Consider the following 21,134-nt stretch of genomic DNA (forward strand, 5'->3'; position numbering starts at 1 on the left):
AGAAGCTCGCAGTGTTAGGATTTTTGCTAAAGTTAGCCAATATTTCGCTGCTCAGTTTTTCCATAAGGGGCAATAGACTAGAAACTTGGGCTTTTATTTAAAAAAAAGGAATTACTTATTTTAAGCAATTATTTTTTTTATCTAAAATTTACGCAGTTGCAATTTAAAACTAAAATTCTAATAAATTAAAAAACAGTTATATTTTTGCTTGTATATTGCTTTGGACCGCATGACAACTAGTTTTATTTTTGCGTATACCAAACATTCGTTTCTCGGTTCTGATTGGAGGAGCCGTCCAAGCCGCATTCAATGAAAACAACATTTTCTTTGTAAAAGAATAACGTTGTTAGTTCAGCATTTTGCAAATTGTCAGCGCTTTTATTACGTTATATGTTTTAATTTGTAAAATTAATCATGACAACTACAAACTTTTATCAGGGTATGGCATCTGAAAAAAGCTCGTCAAGGTAATAACTTTTTTGACACTGATTTGCTAACCTACATAGACGTGAAATGTTAGATACAATGGCGCTAGATTTTAAGTTATTTTCGGCCGACGCTTTTTCCGAACACTTTTTTGTAGATATTGTTTAATATGCCGAGCTGCTTGAGTCTAATGTATGAAAACAAAACTGGTCAAGTAACCTCAACTAACTTTGCCAAAAATTAGTTTTATATGCGCGTAAGTTCTGTCTGCTTATTATAGTCATAGTTTTCATCATAATTATGTACTGATGAACGAACTTATCAGTATTTATTGCAGATATTGAAATAGAAAAACAACTTTGTGATTCCTTCTCAACATTTGAAGTGAAGCCGTCCCATGATCAATCATTCTATTAACAAGTTTTTGGGAGAATTTGAAAAATCTAGCCATAGCTGTTCAATACACGCGGGGATTAGAATCTATCTGCGGTGTTCTTTGAAAAATATGCAACTCCCCTGTTGTACTCAGAGTTTTTAATATGGTTCATTCGCTATTTGTTTGCTTTAAAAAAAACATTCTTCAGCCCCAGTCTTAAATAAGAATTCTGAAATAGTATCAATGTAAAATGTCTCTTAATATTCTTGTAGAAACCTTGTTTTTGAGCTTTGTTTAGATTGTTTCTCATTTTCTGACATTTCTTTGTGCCTGGCACATTGCTAATGGATAATTTGAGTAAGCTTACTAATAAGAGCTACCTCATGATGCTACGCCATGACTTTGCGTGGTGACCGAAAGCGTAAGGTATTTTCTCCCTTACAGCGACATATATCGCCTAGCGAATCTATCAAGCTTGTGTGGCTTAGTTAGGCGGTCGGACTTGCCAGCGGAAGGTTCTGAGATCAAATCTCCTGTTTTACGGACTCTATTCCAAGATATCAAAATTTCCATTGCTGGACATATACAAAGACGAATACACAAACGTTGAGAAATATATATATGAGTGGGTGTTGTTCATATGTCCAGCTGTGTTGAAAAAGTTTTATGAATGACAAACCATGTCATATTGGAATGGAACTTGGAATCCCAAATTCAGCAGACAGGCGAACTATTCATTCCACAACGCGGTCTACTTGCCATACTATAAAATAATTGTGCACGTACTTATTACACCGGTTCAAATACATGCGCTTGCAAAAGTACTATTGGTTGCTACTAGCACTCTTGAAGTTCATGATCGCGTGATTATAATCACAATTATAAGCTCTAATCATAGTAAAGATTTAGACTAGCTTAAGTTTCTCAAATTCATTGCCAACTTACGCCAACAGCAACTACATTACCTGCCACTGTTGCTAAGCTGTTTTAAATCTTTGTATATGTTGATTAAAACATTTGTTCTGTTAAAACTTTTTTATTACCCATGTGACGCCGGGCATTCATCTAGTGTATATATATATAGATGGGAATAATTAATTCATATCACGGTAAAGATATGTTGCTTAGCATTGTTGAAAATTGATAACCCTTGTTTTAGCACATTCGCAACCAACTAACTTTTATGCGATCTACCTCAAATACTAGTAATTTTTCAGAAAAATGTTATCATTTAACTTACTACTTCAAGAAACTGAATTGAGATAAGTTACTTATACCCTTTTCCAAATAACAAGCCAAGTCTCCTCTTTCAAATGGTATAAAATTCAGATAGAGACTTCATATTACTTAAATGTAGACATGTGTCTCAAAGAAGGTAGTGTTAGAAAATTTATGATTCTCAAAGACCTTCGCTTGCTGAAACAAAGTTAGAATTTCACAATACAAAGGCTAAAAATTAAGTAGTTTTGCTAAAATTATTGTTTTCCTACATAAATACAAAGTTATAAATGATATTTTTATTAAAAAGACAGTCATAAACGTAAAAAATCATAAAGCTCTCATTTCAAACTTTTCTTAGTGAGTATCATCCTTGAAACCAAAACATAACAAATCTTCATGCCAATATAACTCAAATAAGCCATCATAAACATGTTTCAAATAATAAAAACATGTTCAGTAACTCTGTTCTTGACTTTTCAGACTTCATAGACAGCTCTAAGAATTGATATGATCCTATCGAAATTGAATGATAATTTTAGTCTGATTACGGCTGACTGCCTAAAAAGTGCATTTTATTCGAGCATAACGATTCAAATTGGCAAAATTAAAAGTTAATAAAAACTTTGAAACATTAAAAATAATGTTTTAATTTGATTTATGCAGTCTTTCACTGTCTTACCACTTCTGAATCGGCATATTTACTTCTGGAGTTGAAAAAAATTGATTGCCAGCGATAAAATTTCAAGTCGCCATGATGATTTCCAGTTTAGCTAGATGTCGATATGGGTTTAGTATTTTGGTTATAACTTTTGCCAGAGATATCATTGAAGCATATTTGCAGGTTTTTCCGATTGGCCAGACATTTCTCTTCATAACTAATCAAGTTTTCTTCTATAACTTAGAAATATCTGTACATAGAATGGGTAAATTTCCAAGGAGGGATAACTCGCGTTGGTAGCCTAGCGACGATATGAATTCACGAGTTAATTCGCGATGGTTGCGAATGAGTTAACGGATGACCAAAGATAACTTGTTGGTAATATTACTACTCGCCTATCTTTAAACATTAATTATGCTCAACACTAGTGAAGGTTACAAGTCTGAGACCACCCTTGCTTTACATTGAGCTGCTCGTAGCCTCATGAGCAATTGCGTCAATTCTCCTATCGTTGTAACATTACTCTAGTTAAGCTCTCACCTAAACAAGGTGTTAACTTGAAGTGTTTGAACTTCTCCAAAGGTTTTTATGACTTAGCTTACAAAATCTTATAATACAGAAGACTTTGGATGCCTTTAGTTAAGTAAAAGACTATTTATTTGCTTTTAGTACCTTACTAGACCAATTTATGATGTTTGTAGTTCCCAACTTTCCTTACAGCGTCAATATGTACTTATCGCTCCCTTTAGTTGTATTTAATGTTGCCTTCAAAGTATAAGGTGTTGATAGCAGAAATAATATTATAAAACATGTATGTACCTATCTGATCTTCGTTTGTTTAGTTGAAATAGACCACAACTAATTAAATCACAATTGAAATTACCACCGACCTATCAAGAAAAATTTCAGTTTTTAGTTAATTATTGTTGATTGTTCGATGCAGAGTGATAGAGAATTGACAGTGTACAATTATTATAATTTTATATGGTAGTATCTATCTGCATCAGGGAATAAGATATTGAACTTCGAACATGGATGAGTGAGGAGAGTTCTTATGAATTCCACAACAAAGCTGTTGCTATAGCAACTAGAAATTGTTAGCACGGCCTCATTACACTTGTAAAAACCTGTTTGGAATATATTTAGTCCATTTACACCGATCTAACTGAGTCGACCTTGTTCTTATCTGCAGTGATACACGTAATAGTGTTTCCTTTGTTTTATTCCTCTCGTAACGGCATCATGAAACTTAAGTTGTTATGATTACCTGTTTAGAAGTTGTACTAGTTGTCAATCATTGATTAAAATAGACTGTGATTTAATGGCATGAAATTGTTTTCTCTGAGTTGACACGTTAGATATATCCAAGGTACTGACTGCTTAGGTCAATTTCAGAGTCCTGCAGGCTCCTGGTGGAGACTCCAATAACATATTTGGACACTACCAGGCGGAGAGTGAGCGAGAGAAGGCAGAGAGACACCAGAGGGACACACAAGCAGTTATCCAAAGTGTCAGCAATGTAGGTAGCGACACATGCCTGTCCTTTGGGGCTTGGACAGCCGCCGCTATTGCAAACATTAGACTCACAAGATTGTGGAGATAACTATTAATTTTATGCATCAAGTTTAATTTGACGAAGTCTTCAGAGCTTTGTGTTGTTCCTATGTACCGCTTGGTGTAAGTGTGGTGTATGAGTCAGAGTTTGGAGTCATATAGTATATTTCATTTATGGATTTGTCTTTCATGACAATTACTTTTACATTTGTGATTACCTTCGCTCTGTCAATGTTCAGTCTGCGTCTATGCTCTATAGTCAATAAGTGCACCTATAAAATTCATAGCTGATGGACAGTCTAAATAAAGTTTTGTGGTTACACACCTAATGGTGGCTAATGCTACCAAACGCTGCCAAATAGACTGACCAATAAGATTTTGACCCAGCGCTGCGTTTTTCATTATCATTATTCAAGCGTTTCATGTGTAGTAATTATTCATCATGGGTCAACAACAAATTGTGATGACAACAGAATTTGTGCAGCTGTTGGTACTGTTATATGTTTGATCAAGAGAAAACTGTTACATACGATGATGAAAATCGGCCAACTTCGAGAAAAGCTTTGCTTAATCAAATAATGATAGAGAAAAAAACTTTGGCTTTTAATAAATTCAATCAGTTAGAGAGTCATTGGGAAATGCTTTGTAATTCGTTCGACCAGATACCAGAGGCCTTCACATGTCTCTCACAAACGAGTCTAGGCATACATATATAAATAGTCATACATGTAAATCCCTGTCGTAATCTACCAAACACAAACCTCAAATATGAGCAGCTTGTGCTGGAATGAACAGAGCCAACATTATGTTTGTGTTGTAGACACTTTGTTACCAATATAAATGTGGGTGTTTTCCTCTTTCGCTCAATCACATATCCGATCAAAGTTTCTTTACTAACAAATATCGACATGTTCGTTTGGTCATGACGCATCGTACAGTTGATGGCTTCGTCGCTGCCTGTAGCCATAGGTTTAGACTTTCATTCGCCGGCCATTTTTAAATCTTGATTCGACTCGCAATTTTTTGTAAGTCTATTGGATAATCCACAGCCTTTTGATATCGTATGCTGCAAATCTCTATTTGATATAAAAGTAAGGGGTAATAAACTGCATATGATATCTAGCTATATACGTAACATGCATTCTTTTTTGACTGACATAGTTGATACCTGCTTCTCATTGGAATGTTGTCTCATCAGTCGATGTTTCTTGTAGGCTGGAGGTGCAAATGGTGAGATCACTCACACCTACGCGGACAACAAGGACAGCTTCAATGCTAATAGACAACGGTATTGTAACTAGGTAGTCCTAGCCTTAGCTTTTTGTAAACTTTTTATAAAGGGACGGATGTTATAATTGTAATCTTCGACATTCTTTGTTCTTTTCAGTCTATTTGGGTAGTAATACTCTATTTAGGTAATAATTACGGGTAGTATTACTACCAACTGATTCCACCGTCTACATTAGTGCTGGGCACGGGTAGTAATACTCGTTGAACTCGCGGGTTTATCTTCTCTCGAGTATCGGGTAATAGAGATTTCGGGTATTCCGGTCCTTCGGGTTCGGGTTTGACTTTCAAGTTCGGGTTTTGGTACACGGATCCGTCGGGTAGTGTTAACAAAAACTCGGTCTATTGCATCCTCTGGGACCACAGGGCATCTCTGTGTCATTTTTGCTAAGGAGGCATGACAATGGAGTTTAACGAGTCTTTAATTTAATGGATAGAATAAAATATATCATACCTTATTCACTATGCATACTAGAAATATTGTAGTCAAGCAGTGATTACTTGTCATTAAAAGGTGAGAAAAAATACTTACATCACATTTTATTTGCGCAATCAGCCAAATCGGCTTCGTAAACAAATCTATGCCATTTTTAATACGGCGCGGCGCGTGTTCGCTATCGCCGATAACACATAGGTCCTTAGTCTGTTTCCGCTATCGCCTTGTTAGAAACAGCTATCAGCGTTGATAGTAGCGGTGAAAACTTAATAACTCTGTTTAAATTGATTACCACAGCTAGCTATGATGGATTACATAATTCATTATAACCAAGTTTCACTAAGCCAACAAGCCTTACTAAGGGAAAAAGCTGATAATGTAAAGTTTTTTATGATATTTGGAGCACCATCTACAAAAAGTCAGAGGTACATAGAACATGCTTAAGTATTAAGCTACCATAGACCCTATCTTCTGCCACCTGTTGACACGAAAATGCCGTGTAGCCCCAGACTATCTTGACTGTTTAACAATCCACCTGTTAACGCTGCGAGTACGAATGTCAGTCAATAAAAACTGTGAAAAATGATAAATAAATTGAAAAGAAATATAATTGCTTTGTAAATTTGAAGATATATCTGTTTAGAAAATTTGAACATAAAATCCATATCAATAAACCCGATACCCGAAAAACCCGTAGGCAAAGAAATACCCGAGCCTAGCACTACTAGCTACCCGATACTCGAAAAACCCGAACAGAAGGAGACGGGTCTAAACCCGTTGACCAAGAAGTACTCGTGCCCAGCACTAGTCTACATGCACACTGGCAGTATTACCGTAATAACCACATGACTTCACATGCTCCGGTTTGAACACATGAACCCACAACTGACAAGTAGTCACCTGTCTACAGCAGCTTTGCAATGCGGTGGAAGTACGACTGGCAGCGGCTATATTGAATATTCTGACTGTCTTTGCAGGAACCAAGGAGAGGGTACACCATTCGCTACGAACGATAACTTGATCAGCACTGGCCAGCCAAGGGTTGTGCAGCCGCAAGCCCTCCCGTCTGATCACATGTCAGCAAAGGAAGCTCAGGCTATAAATCGGTCTAGGTAAACTGTTTCCTGTTTTAGCCATTCTAGAACTGAGTAGCAAAGAAAGTAATTGGGTCTGGAATGACCGTTATAGAAAGAATAATTTTTATACTGTGTGTATCTATCTACTGTGTGTATATCATCTAGTGTGGCCTGGTAGTGATGCCTTAACTAAAAATCCCTAACTTTGAAAATAAGAGGTGCTTGAAGGTAACACTCAAGTAGAAAGAAACGTCAGACTTTGAAATATGAGAGTGACACGTGAATTTGTAATGATAGACATCGGTGTATTTAGCAGTGGATACTTATGGAAGTAGGCTCGATAGCAATTATATTGGTAAGTACCCCCAATTATATTGGTAACAAGGCTTTCTCTTAAAGGTTTACTTGCAGCAAAATTCACATTACAGTTATTTGGTATCAAAAGATTTACCATGTTTTACTACGCTATGTTTTAGCTGCAAAATATGTTCAAATGTGACTACAAGCTCTTAAAAGCTCAAAAACGAACGATTAATCGCAGCCATTACGAAAGCGCCGCAGGCTAGAATCTTTTTAGTTTGCTGGCGTACTCAAGCCAACTTTGTTATTTTTTCGACACGTGGTGTTATCACGTGAATTGAAAGGCCAATAAAAGGCTTAATATAAAACATCTCGTAGCACTAGTTTATGGCAAACACTTCGGGTTCTACCGGAAAGCCCGTATCAAATATAGATGCTCGCTATGGTGCAGTTTTGTTTCGGCTTGGTCTAATCATCTAGTCGTAATCTGATCATATGGCCCGCGCATCTTGCCAAATAGCGCGAACAATTTCTGCAGCATTTTTTGACCATCACGTGTGACCAACAGGTCGTCATGTTCATCGAAGGATAATATGCATTCCTTCGAGCTAAGGTTAAAAAATTAAACGAGTTTTTACAGTAGGTTTTGGGATATCAGTGCTCAAAGTGACAGCGTTACAATGATGATGAAATAGACGCATGCCAACAGACATGGTTTTATTGAATGCGTGAAGTATATTTGGGAAAATATTATGACGAATGAGGTTGCATGAAAGTGTAAACAGAAGCCATCTTGTTCAATTACGTCCCATTTGAGCCGTTTTGGAAATGAATTCCAATATACGGCGTTTTCGTGATGGCTGCGATTGACTGTTCGTTTTTCAGCCTTTAAGAGCTTGTAATCTCATTTCCACATATTTTGCACCTACAACACAGCAGAGTAAGACATGGTGAATCTTTTGATACCAAGTAACTGTAATGTCAATTTTGTTGCAAGTCAACCTTTAAAGGTTGACTTGCAACAAAATTCACATTACAGTTATTTGATATCAAAAGATTCACAATGTCTTACTCTGTTGTGTGGTAGGTGCAAAATATGTGGGAATATGATTACAAGCTCTTACAAGTGAGTGTACTTCCAGTACTCCGTGTCTGTGGTACAGCGTTACATGTAGGTGCCATCTTTGGGTGGATGGGCATGCTCTGCAGGTTCTTCCCTTGCAACTCTGATACATTGTTTTTGTATACTGCAGGTGTTGAGTCAGAATGTAAGTTTAACAAAGGCCTCCATTAACCCACTATTTATGTATAAGTGCATGAGTACACACACATGGTTCAAGGGTACTGTAGCTCATTTCTACCATCAGAGTTGGGAACCATGCTCGATCCGATTATCAAGCATTTCTATCTTGTACAAAAAGTTGCACTGTTTACATTTTCGCACTGTTTTATGGCTTCTACTGCTGCATGCGCGCAAAGTCAACCTACACGCTCAATCTGCTCTGATTGGTTGTCACAACTAGACAATCATTTAAAAACAAAGCAGATTTAGACTGCCCCTTCGCAATTCTCTAGCACATTTTTAATAACTCAATAGGGAAGATTTCACCAAACTTTTCGAAAAGTTGAAATTTTGGTAGAATTTGCCGAACATTAGAAAATTTACACACAGCCCATGTTGGGAATGAGCCAGAATCTTTAAGAGACCGCAGTAAAATGGTAGATATGTAATCAAAACAACTCTACCAGTTGAATGTTCGTATCATAGCAACTAAATCAATACCTTCAGCCTCTGTATATTTAAATGTTGACTTGAAACAAAATTTATATAATTTGGTATCAAAAGGTTCACCATGATTTACTCTGCCGTGTTGTAGGTTCAAAATATGTGAAAATGTGATTACAAGCTCTCAAAAGCTCAAAAACGAACAGTTAATCGCAGCTATCACGAAAACTGCCGTAGGTTGGAATCCCTCTCAAACCGGCTCAAATGTGACGTAGTTGAACGCAATGTGCTTCTGTTTACACTTTCATGCAACCTCATTCGTCGAAATATTTTCACAAATAAACCTCACGCATTTAAAAAAAAAACCATGTCTATTGTCCTCACACGTCTATTTCATCATCATCGTAATCTGTCACTTTCAGCACTGATATCTCAAAACCTAGACTAAAAATCGGTTAAATTTTTAACCTTAGCTCGAGGTGGGCATATCATCCTCTGATACACATGAGGATTCTGATAGTCGAAAAATGCTGCAGAAGTTGTTCGCGCCATTTGGCGGGAAATATGGGTCATATGATCAGATTATGTTAGTTTTTTATGCTAGATAGAGCTTTTCGGTAAAACCTGAAGCGTTTGTCATAAAATTAGTGCTACGAGGCGTTTTATATTGAGCCTTTTAGTCAAAACAATAATCATGTCGAGTTGAATACGTCATTTAAATAAGGGATTCCAACCTACGTCCATTTTCGTGATGGCTGTGATTAACTGTTCATTTTTGAGCTTTTAAATAGCTTGTAATCACATTTCTACATATTTAAACTTGCAACAGAGTAGAGTAAGACATGGTGAACCTTTTGATACCAAATAATCGTCATGTTCAATTTTTGTTCAAGTCAACCTTTAAACTGATGGGATCATTACTTGTAACGAACAGACATATGAGTCTGAACCGAGTTGACAAATGATATGCTCTAGGTAACATGTGTGTGTGCTCAGTATCTTGGCTCAGCATGCGTCTACCCTCTGGTGAAGGTATTCTATGCTCTGAAACATTTCAATCTCTTCAATCTCTACTCTAGTAACTACTAGTTGGCTCTCGCTCTACTGCTGTACGCTTGGACTATCCGTGACTGTCAATGAGCATGCTATAACAACCTTTATCGCTCCCCTGGGGCATGAACAAGGGCCACCTAAGTGTCTTGTCATCTTTTATGCCGGGGTTTTATAAGGTGTCAGCAGTGATTCCCAACTACTGACATTTGGAGCCGATTCAGATTTGACCATCACTTTGTGATAGTCAGCTTTTACCTTCTAGAAATTCATGCGAAAAAGCTCTTCCTCATCTCTTGTTTGGATTTTACAAGCATACATGGTTTTAGGAACCAGGGACATGGTGCTCCATTTGCAACCGGAGATAGCGCACCCGAGAAGCATGTGTATCCTCCAGAGATGGTAGGAAATTATCAGCCACCCCAGCAGAGACAGGCCAGTGTGAGTGTATCCCTTTGTTCTCTCTTTGTCTCACATGTCTCTATTTCTCACACTGCTTCTTGTGTGAATATGTCACCATCTTGGGTCATGTTGAATATGCTTTGTGTACCTTGTATTTCTCGGTAACTTCTGCAATACAAGTAAAACATTCAGGTATATGGAGTTTACAGCATGCCTAAAAAGGCTCAATATAGTTTTACATCAATTGTTTTGTAAAATTACCAAACAGTCCCAATCTTGTTTGGTGGATTGTCATTTGACGCTTTTACTCATTTTGTTAGCAACGAAGGTTCCGGTTAAACATGAGAATAGTCTTAAACTATGTGAAACTGCTCAGCGTTGCTTACCTTTAGGTCTTCAGTATGCCTCTAGTCTGCCTTCCTCTTTTCCGGCGTAGAGCATGTGTCAGTTATTTTCTCACTTAGGGTATGTGTCAGTTATCTTTTCACAGGGTATGTGTCAGTTATTTTCTCACTTAGGGCATGTGTCAGTTATTTTCTCACTTAGGGCATGTCTCAGTTATTTTCTCACTTAGGGCATGTGTCAGTTATTTTCTCACTTAGGGTATGTGTCAGTTATTTTCTCACTTAGGGCATGTCTCAGTTATTTTCTCATATAAGGCATGTCTCAGTTATTTTCTCACTTGGGCATGTCTCAGTTATTTTCTCACTTAGGGCATGTCTCAGTTATTTTCTCACTTAGGGCATGTCTCAGTTATTTTCTCACTTAGGGCATGTGTCAGTTATTTTCTCACTTAGGGTATGTGTCAGCTATTCTCTCACTTAGGGTATGTGTCAGCTATTCTCTCACTTAGGGTATGTGTCAGCTATTCTCTCACTTAGGGTATGTGTCAGTTATTGATAGCAACTAAATGAGGGCAGCACTTGGAAGGTAAAGCTCTTTTTCACCTATGGCATTATCATTGAGATCAATAAATATATGTGTTATTACAGCTACACTGGGATTGGCTTAACATAACACGTAGCTGGACGCACTGACTTCACTTCCTTTCTTTCCATTCTTTATGCTCCACTCCTTCCTCTCCTTTCTTAGATAACAAGTTTAATTCATATCTAGTAAATATGTGTCTGTTTTAATATCAGTCATGCGCCTCAATGTCAGCAGTGATATGCAAGTCTAGCTAATGCTTGGTGCTAGGTGCTCGTCTCTCTTACAGAATCCTAACAAAGCTGGCAACTCCTTCAGTAATCTCTTTGGTGATAGTGACGCTGACTCACTCCATGGCAAGTCTAAGGGCAAAGGTCAGTTGATATCAGCTTATACACTGTTACTATGTTCTTGTCTTAGCTATCATGTTTCAGTTGACTCTAGGGAGAACAGATAGACTCTAGGGAGAACGGATCGACTCTAGGGAGAACGGATCGACTCTAGGGAGAACGGATCGACTCTAGGGAGAACGGATCGACTCTAGGGAGAACGGATCGACTCTAGGGAGAACTGATCGACTCTAGGGAGAACTGATCGACTCTAGGGAGAACTGATCGACTCTAGGGAGAACAGATCGACTCTAGGGAGAACAGATCGACTCTAGGGAAAACAGATCGAATCTAGGGAGAACAGATCTAAGCTCTCTAAATATCGGTTATTCTTGATTTTCTCAGGTTCACAGGTTTTTCATTCTGTGGTCATTCGACAACCAAATTATATATTTATCAACTTAAAATTGTCACTCAGTAAAAGGGTGTTTTCTCCAATGGGTTATTTCATTTGATGAAAATCGCAGCATCAATTATCAGTGTAGTAAGCATACCATTGTCCTCTCGAAGTGATTGAGCTCTTTCGGTCATGTAAAATGGTGTGCAAACCTTTGGTCTAGCGAATTGTGGATAGGTTAGAGATTTGACCGCAAAGTTGTCTAACTTGTTGCATACAAGTTGTCTAACTTGCCATTCCAAACCGCTGTCTTTGAGACTTGCGTTGTCTAGATAGTTACATGCATATAGAAACTGATAGAACAATATAGCTCCTCAGAGGATTGTCCTGCTAACTGGAAGGTAGTCTGAGAGGGTGAGATCAAATCATAGGGTTTAACCGCATACAGCGACTTTGTAGGGTAGCTGCTCGTTCAGATGGTGTTTTCTACAGATACCAGGACAGAAGACTGCAACATCTATAGAACTCTTCATTTTATTCCGTGTCTAGATAGAGCTACTAGTTTGAATTTGTCTCTTCATGTTTCTTTGCGAATTAACTTTCATCTATTTCTCCGTCGTCCCTCAACTCATGCGTATGCAAACCAAGTATCAACATCTTTGATATTATCTCTCAATGTGTGGCTGGTTTGGGACCTTTGGTATATTTTATACTACTCACTACTTTCGATCAGAGCACGCAATTCTGTAGCATCTTCAATAGCAAGGTTATAGGTATTAACATATCCTGTTGGTTACTTTATTATATCTCTTTACGAGAGCTCGTAGCTAAACACACATGTTAAGTCTTCGTATGATGGACCCAGCGTGCTGACCTAGTAAATGCTAAAAGGCAGCGAGTCATCAGCTATGTATGTCCACAATGTTGTTCGTGCATTGCAAATACATACTTTGATTCATTCCTACAAATGCTCCAATACGGCATTCATCGTTATGAAAAAAATGTCCCCGAAAATAGCCTCATTTTCTCATAAGAATAGTTCCTGTATGAAAATGAAAATTCTTTTGTGCATTTAGAATATATCCTAGTTATCGTAAATACTAAAGCGTAGTGATTGTAGTGTTTGTGATCAAGTTCTAGGTTCAGTAAAAAACCTGAAGCTTTTACAATGACAATATTAATTACAGTAAATAAAAGGACCTGATGAAATTAGCACACATTCGATGTATTCAAAGATATGACATTCGAACTGTGTCTATGGAAAGATCGGCGTGGAAATGAAAGTTTTGTTTTTCCTTTCCATTAGACTGGTAAAGAGATCATCTAGCCTAAGTTCCTGTGTTAAATGAAAGAAAATAGAAAACTCAAACTTTATCAAACTCATTTTGTTTTCAGTTTTCAAGAAGAGTAATAGCGTTCTAATGGCTTAATATCTGTGTGATATTTTTTAATTACTTTGAATATGTCATGTAAAATTAAAAAGTGAAAAGACTTGTTTGCCAGCGCAGGTTTGCGTCACGAGTAGGAAGAAATATCAGTTTCCTTTTTCTACAGCGTGTAGTATTATGACCCTCATGCACTGTAGCATCGGCGTATTACAATATATGAAGTGCTCCTATATCAGTAACCTCTCCGGATACCACTGAAATATTGTTATATAGTAGGGGGATTATTCCTGCAACACTCACGTACTCAGTGATGCTCGATTAGTTGAAGGATATTAGAACAGGTTTGACTAACGGGTGGTTAGCTGGTTGTACTCTTACATCCAGGTGAGCTCTGACTGCACACCCGCTCCTCTCTCAGTCATTTTATAAAAGGAGTTTATATTTCTACAAGTAATCACTGGCAGTTTATGGATAGCTATCAGCTAATATAACTGTCTTTCCTAGGCTTGATTAAGTTGTCAGTAACTGGCATTCGCTGAACTATTGCTGTCTCTTTGTACAGTTTCCGAGTTGGATCTGTCTGCGCTGAAGTTTGTTGCCGTTCTAACACTGTGAGGCCATTTATCTCTTATAGCTTCCAAATATAACCCAATTACTTGGTCTGCAAAGCACCGTAGCCTGTGTTCTGATACGACGTCATTTCAACCCAGCGAAGGTTGGTTGCATCCCACTGGCTTCACACGTGCTGAAGATGATTACATGGGCTCACATTTAAGGCATTGTAAGGCGCTCACAGGTGATGCAGCCAGTGTTTTGCCAGAAGTTGCATATATTGGTCCTTTTATTTGTCTCGCTAGTCGGCTGGGTCAACGCTGTCTCTGAACGTATATATGTATACAGTTGTCATCTCTTCCAATAGTTCAGCTTGTGTATTCTCTTGGGAGTTGCTAGCTCTTCACTCGGTTAGCAGTCGTCTCTCCTACAATCATTGAGTTGATAACAATCATTACATGATCCATACTTGTGCAGTTCTTATCCAAGGTCACCGGTGGCTCGGTAGGATGTTCTTTGTTGCTCTGACTCATAGCCAAGCGCTAGTAGATGTGCTGTTAGTTGGCTCGTAGCCAAACGCTAGTTGGCTCGTAGCCAAGCGCTGGTAGGCTCGTGGGCTTGCAACTAGCTCGCTAGTGTGAGCTTGCCTTCGGAGTAGTGCTGCACGATAACACGATATAATTCGATATGACGATATATTTCAGTGGAGGATTTTATATTTGGTCAGTTTTCAAGTCGATATGAATATCGAAGCCGATATTTTATTTTGCAAAAATGGAGTTGTCTATTCTCTTTATTGTAACGAGGTGACAACTACTGTTTTTCAACCGATAATAACCCATATCGTTCATGTTAAAGTCTAACACTATATATCGAAAGAAGACAACTCCAATGTTCGATATTTTTCGATATTCTATATATTTTGATACCAAATAATCGAATGTACATGCAAAGATATTGTGCAGCACTACTTCGGATCTCACGAAATTTACCTGAAATGCTAGTAAGCCTCAACCAGTTTATGGTTCTGCCAGTAAATCGAGTTTTGCCTCATCTTGTTTCAGTTTCTCAATTTAATCCAGTAACTTGGTCAGCCAAACCTGGTGCGCGTTTGCCCCCTTCTCCGTCACCTTCCGACTCACCTTCTACGCCTCCTGCTGGTCTCGTTAAAAAAAGTGTCCTCGCTGATGAGTGTATAAAGCCATTGAACCCTCACACCAAAGGTCAGGTGGATGTTTGTATGCATAGCCCTCTTCTATAGCAGGAACTAGTGGCTAGATAGCGTTCTACATCTAATACTCTAGTTTTTTCTAACAATCACTCTATTCTATTGACAGTGCTTGTTTGAAGTGTGTCTAAAGTAAGCGGTGTGATTACTTCTCTTAGCTTCTTGAATGAAATGTCCTGTCTGATATAATTGTATATGTAGTCTGTCTTACCAGTTGCTGGGTGAATTGCCAATCTGGTAGCATATATTGGCATCCAAGTACAGTGTTGTGCAAAATTGTAAATTGGTGCGCGTTTGTTGTTGTAAATTGTTGATTTACAAAGGGGTTGCCAATTTGATTGAAAATTTGTGGCAAAAAGTGGACAGGGAAATTAGCAAGTGCAAACCTAGTAGCAAAAGAGAACTGATTGAGAAGATTATTGAGGCCTGTCATCACTTAGTGACACCTGAACAAACTCGAAAAAGCTGGTTGGCAGCATGCCAAGGCAGTGTCGTGCTGTCATCAGAAATAAAGGCTGGCCAACAAATTACTAGACCTCAATTTTAAACCCAACGGCCCTTGTCAGGGCCACTATCACTTGTACAAAGAGTTCAGTTTGTAAGTTTTCCTCAATTAAGCAATGTTTGCTGCTAAACCAATTCGAGCACTTTCACTAAAGCGACAAGTTTTCCACCATTGGATATATATTTTTCAGTTATAAAAAAAACAGTTGGAATGTGCTACAAATAAAATGCACCTTTAAATTGCTCACAAATTTCTGAACAAAATGATGTATAACATTGTTTAATTATCTTGATTTTAAGCACAAAAATTACCGATGGAACATGATGCCTGTCATATTGTGCAGGGGGTTGCCATAATTTTGCACAGCACTAGTAGTTTTATCAAGTAGTTGTCTCAAACCCTGCTTACAAAGACACATGCTTTAATCCTAGCTTAAGCCCCTAATGCTTAAATCAATGGATCATTAGAACCTGCTTCAGATGAGCATTTACATCACTATGTGCCGATGACGCGCATCATGCGGGCTTGGAGTTGTGCGCATGTTGCATTACCATGCGAATTGAGTGTTTCTATGGACATTTGTATGATGTGGATTGACTCTGGCGCCTTGTTGAAAACAGGTAAACGCGTATGCCATAAGTTATTAATTAGTGACGCAAATGCGTAAAACTCAATTGAGAAAGAGCGAATGGTTATTAGTATTGAAAAGTATTGAAAATGGTTAAAATTGAACAGCTGGCGCGGTATTTTAATGCGCATCATTCACAAGTGCTGTTTCCATTATGATGGGCAAGCATGATGGGTTCGATAAAGTTTTGTGAATCACCAACTCGCTTATATTGCGGGTTTATGCCGTTCCCATGATGCGAATAACTTGCTGATTGGCTCAAATTTGCGCATCGTACACGTCATGAAAACATAGTGCGTAAGTGCAGGTAACTACAGTTGTCTTCTCTATTTGCATCTACTATAAGAGTACAACTTTAAATTTGCTGCACGGTAGCGCGAAGTGTACAGTTCATACTCTATTCTTGACTAGTTGACTAAACTGGCCCCTTAGTTTACACAGAAGTGTTTATTCATCTTCCTATTTTATGCCATCAATCATTCAGTTTATAATCACAATCCTTCGTTTTTTTGTGACATAATTTTATCATTGTCAGCTATCTTTATAGACAATTTTATTGTTAAAAAACACGAAGCTTTTGCAATAAATGTTTGAAACCGATGCTTTCGTTTGCAATTTTTTTATTATAGTATCAAAACAACACCAAAAAGTACTAGTAAATAAAATAAAAATGATCGTTTTCTACAAATATGGCGTCTTTTTCATGAACGAGCGCATGTGCAAATGGCTTGATGTCGTCAAAAAAACGAAGGATATTGGTTCATCCCCTTTCTTCCTTTTCTCTTTCCACAGTTACCACCTTTCTATGCACTCCTCTTTTTCTCCAGTCACTCCAGAGCCTGGCTACGCCTCCCCTAACTACTGTCTCGCGGTCAAACCTAGTCCCATCACTGGCTTCAGTCTCTGCATTCCTCCACTTCAGCCTGTCGACCCTCCACTGCACCCAGACTATCGCTCTGACCTCGGTATTCTCCCACCTGTTCCCTCCTCGGCACCATCATGCAGAATCCCGCCCTATGAGAAGCATGAGAGCATAATACCATTGTCTCCTGACACACTAGCTCTTTTTAAACAGGCTAAAGACTATGTGCCCCATGAAAGTGTCATACCGCAAGCACCTGCTGCTGGTCATCACACTGAGGCGAATGATGTCAGTCCTGAAGGTAGTGTGTGACACAAATGTAATGGGACTTGTATTTTTCAACCACCTTTTTAAATTATAAATGCTAAAACGTCCTTATTCCATTTGCATCATGGTATATTCAAACACCATCAACTATGCAATGTTGGGGCAGTCTGCGTGACAGGTTATGTTATGTATGAGCATGTAAATTGAAAAATTATAACATTTTATTTTTATCCATGCAAAAAAACAGTTGAAGTTTAATCTTTGTCTAAACAGTCAAACCTCAACCTAACAATCACATTAACTTGTAACATTTCCAACATTTAAGTTTAGGTAAATTTTTGATTCCATATCCAAAGTAAATTCTAACTTCCAAAGTTTCTCAGACCATCCAAAGTAAATTTTAACTTCCAAAGTTTCTCAGACCATCCAAAGTTTCTCAGACCATCCAAAGTTTCTCGGACTATTGTAGATTCGCAAATAAAAATGCTAGTAAAAATTAACAGAAAAAGGAAAGAGAATGTTACATAATATATACAGTAAGCTAAGTTGATTTAGGTTCTATTTGGTCTAACTCAGGGTAAGATGTGTATTTTTATCACTCCCATCACCCACTCAGTTTTTAACCCTTTTGCAGGCATATCGTCATTATTGTCGTTTCGCGATACTGCCGCCAATGGGCAGAGCGAGCGACTATTATGTCGCCACGCGAACGGTTTTTATAAATTGATTTCTGGTGAGCTTATTGCGTTTTTTATTTAATTTTCTTACTAATAGTAAACTCAACTATATTGGTCTTTGTTAGCAACCAAAAAATCAGCCGTTTTGAGAAAAAAAATGATCGTTTTTGCAATACTAAACGAACGAAAAATCTCAAATCAAAATGTATTTGAATAAAATCGAAATTTTTGTTTGTAGCTTGTTTATGCTTCTGTTACTGCTTTCTGAATATTTTCCCAGAGTGCAACAACTTTCTTTTACTGTCATGGCGTCCTCCAAAGGCTATAGGCAAAGCTATAGAGGAACAATAATAAGCACATGATGTCAAGACTGTGGTGTAGGCCTCTGCAAGGGCAAATGCTTCCAAAATTACTATAGCTAGAGAAACACTTATATAAGAATTTGACTTATAAATGGTTATTTGTATTATCATTTTAAATCGATTTGTGAAAATTTACTTTGCCCAGGGGTCTCAAATAGCCCAAAAAAACTTGTCTGCGAAAGGGTTAAGTCTGTGCATTGCTGAACCTGTGCTTGACTGTTGTGTCTCAAAGGTGAACTAGCAATTGGTGAACTAACCTTATTGGTTTTTATTGAAACCTTTTTACATATCATTTAATCTTTTAAACATAGTTTTTATATAATTTTATAAAATTCATTTTCTCATAAGTGCCTGTATATAATTACCAAAAGTAATTATCGGTAAGTTTTGAGCTCTAGAAATTAATTATACAAAATCCCTCGCATCTGTTGCTGCTAAAACTGTGCTATACTCTGCTTACCAATGAGTGGTAAGACCATCTTGTTAACCCTTTTGCAGGCAAGTTTTTTTTGGCTATTTCTGACCCCCTGGGCAAATTAAATTTTCACAAATCAATTAAAAAATAGTTAATACACTCTTATTTATTATATTGTATACGTGTATTATGTTTACGTGTAAATACAAATAAACATGTTTCCAATCAATTCTTCATATAACTGTTTCTCTAGCTATGGTACTTTGGGAAGCATTTGACCTTACAGAGGCCTACATCGCAGTCTTGACACCGTGTGCTTATTTTTGTTCATCTATAGCCTTGCCTTTGCCTATAGCTTTTGGAGGATGCCATGACAGTAAAAGAAAATTTTTAAAAGAAAGCTATTAGCTAAACAGAAATCAATTTATAAAAATGTTCGTGTGGCGACATAAAAGTCGCTCTGCCCACTAGCGTCAGTACCGCAAAACAAAATGTCGCTATGCCTGCAAAAGGTTTAATGGTCAGTCAAGATAACCATAAGGCACATGCACCTGATGGCCTTCATGGCCAGAGACATGTTATATTAGACACGTAACATTCTGATTATCGTGAAGCTTGTAATCTAGTCTGCTTACACTGATAATATCTGATCTAATTATAGTTTGTTGGCCACTCGTAGAGATAGGGCCCAGCATGGTCAAAATTGTGCATTTTTTCGTTTCGTTGTTATTATTGTAGCAGCGGGTGGTACTTGTATCTCTCCAACTTGTTCTGGAAAGTGGGCAAACTCTCTCACACCTCGTTCTGCCTCTTCGCCTGTCATTGGTAATCTCCTTCCTCTCTCACGCTAACACACTCTCGTTACATTCCACATAGGAAAGTAGGCTAAGGTAGACATGAACGGCCACTATTATTTGTTACTCCTAGAAGAGCACATGGTTGTCCCATAAGTAAAGCAACTCCAATAAAGCAATGGTACACAGAAATATAAATTGCTGTAGGGCCTCAGCTGTTGTTATGAGTACTGTACTTTTCGGACTATTAGCCGCTACTTTTTTCTGATGATTTGAGCCATGCAGCTTATATAAGGGTGCGGCTATTCTGTGGCTTTTTCTTTGACCGATTGGGCGCATTAACCATAATCGGTTAGTGCGCCTTTAGCGATGAAAGAAAATACGAAACAATGCCTTACGATACTGACCCGTTAGGCACTAGGTTAAAAAGCGTCGGTTAATACGAAACAGTGCCGTTAGACACTTCCGTTTTAAACAGCGAAGTTGCCGCCGTGTTAAAAAGCACCGTCTTGAGTTCTGCAGCCTATACAAAGTTGCGGCCTATGTATTGTTTGTTTATTATCGGTTTTTGAAAAATAAAGCAGATGCGGCTTATATAGGGGTGCGGTTTATACAGTGCACCCTCGAGATACAATGTTGATCCGTTCCAAGGTTGGCATCGTATAGGTAAAAAATCGTATGTAGAGGTATAGAAACCATTGTAATTACACGATGCAAAACAAAATTGTCCAAAATTTTATAAAAATGTACATATTGAAAATTAGTAACAAAATAGTATGTTAACTATAGTTACCTACAGTAGCTGCATTGTATTAAGTGCACCTAGTGATTATGATCTGCAAAACTATAAAATGCAACATCATGTGTGTACGAAATGCAGTACGCACGGTAAGGAGTTCTTACTGTCAAGACGTACGTACAACATAAGCTTTTAATTCACTTCAAATATGTTTAGCTTGCTAAACACACATCCAAAGCTAGTTAAAGCTGAGTTTCAGTATGTACTTTTAACTATTTCATTAAATTTTAACTTTTCATCACTAAAATCTTTTCGCTTCCCAGCTTTTACTGTAGCCTTTAGCGAGTCTGATTAAAACCATTTTAAACCTAACTTGACCATAAAAGTCGTGCGTTGCAATGCTCAAAAGTGGCCTCTCGTACACTTGACCATATAATGGCCATCAAAAAATGAAATTTTATTTACTATACAGTAGTGTACGCCAATACCTTTGGAGTAACGTGACGAGCTGTTAATCTAGCTTATTATTTTTGGGTCGTAATAAGCAGAAGT

The 21,134-nt window shown here is 37.7% G+C and overlaps 1 protein-coding gene across 2 annotated transcripts in view; it reads left to right on the top strand.

Annotated features, from left to right (window-relative positions):
• Positions 1-287: 287 nt before the first annotated feature.
• The window catches only part of LOC137401629 (uncharacterized), a 31,651-nt gene continuing 10,804 nt past the window's right edge, over positions 288-21,134 (top strand). For both annotated transcript variants that reach the window (XM_068088070.1, XM_068088071.1), the window contains exons 1-6: positions 288-467; positions 4,077-4,200; positions 5,450-5,523; positions 6,936-7,070; positions 10,440-10,551; positions 11,729-11,813. In XM_068088070.1, the coding sequence (XP_067944171.1) occupies positions 415-467; positions 4,077-4,200; positions 5,450-5,523; positions 6,936-7,070; positions 10,440-10,551; positions 11,729-11,813 (583 nt within the window). In that variant the 5' untranslated portion in view covers positions 288-414. The remainder of the gene's footprint in view (positions 468-4,076; positions 4,201-5,449; positions 5,524-6,935; positions 7,071-10,439; positions 10,552-11,728; positions 11,814-21,134) is intronic.

This window comes from Watersipora subatra, chromosome 8 (genome assembly GCF_963576615.1).
Source record: "Watersipora subatra chromosome 8, tzWatSuba1.1, whole genome shotgun sequence".
NCBI classification, from domain to species: Eukaryota; Metazoa; Bryozoa; class Gymnolaemata; order Cheilostomatida; family Watersiporidae; genus Watersipora; species Watersipora subatra.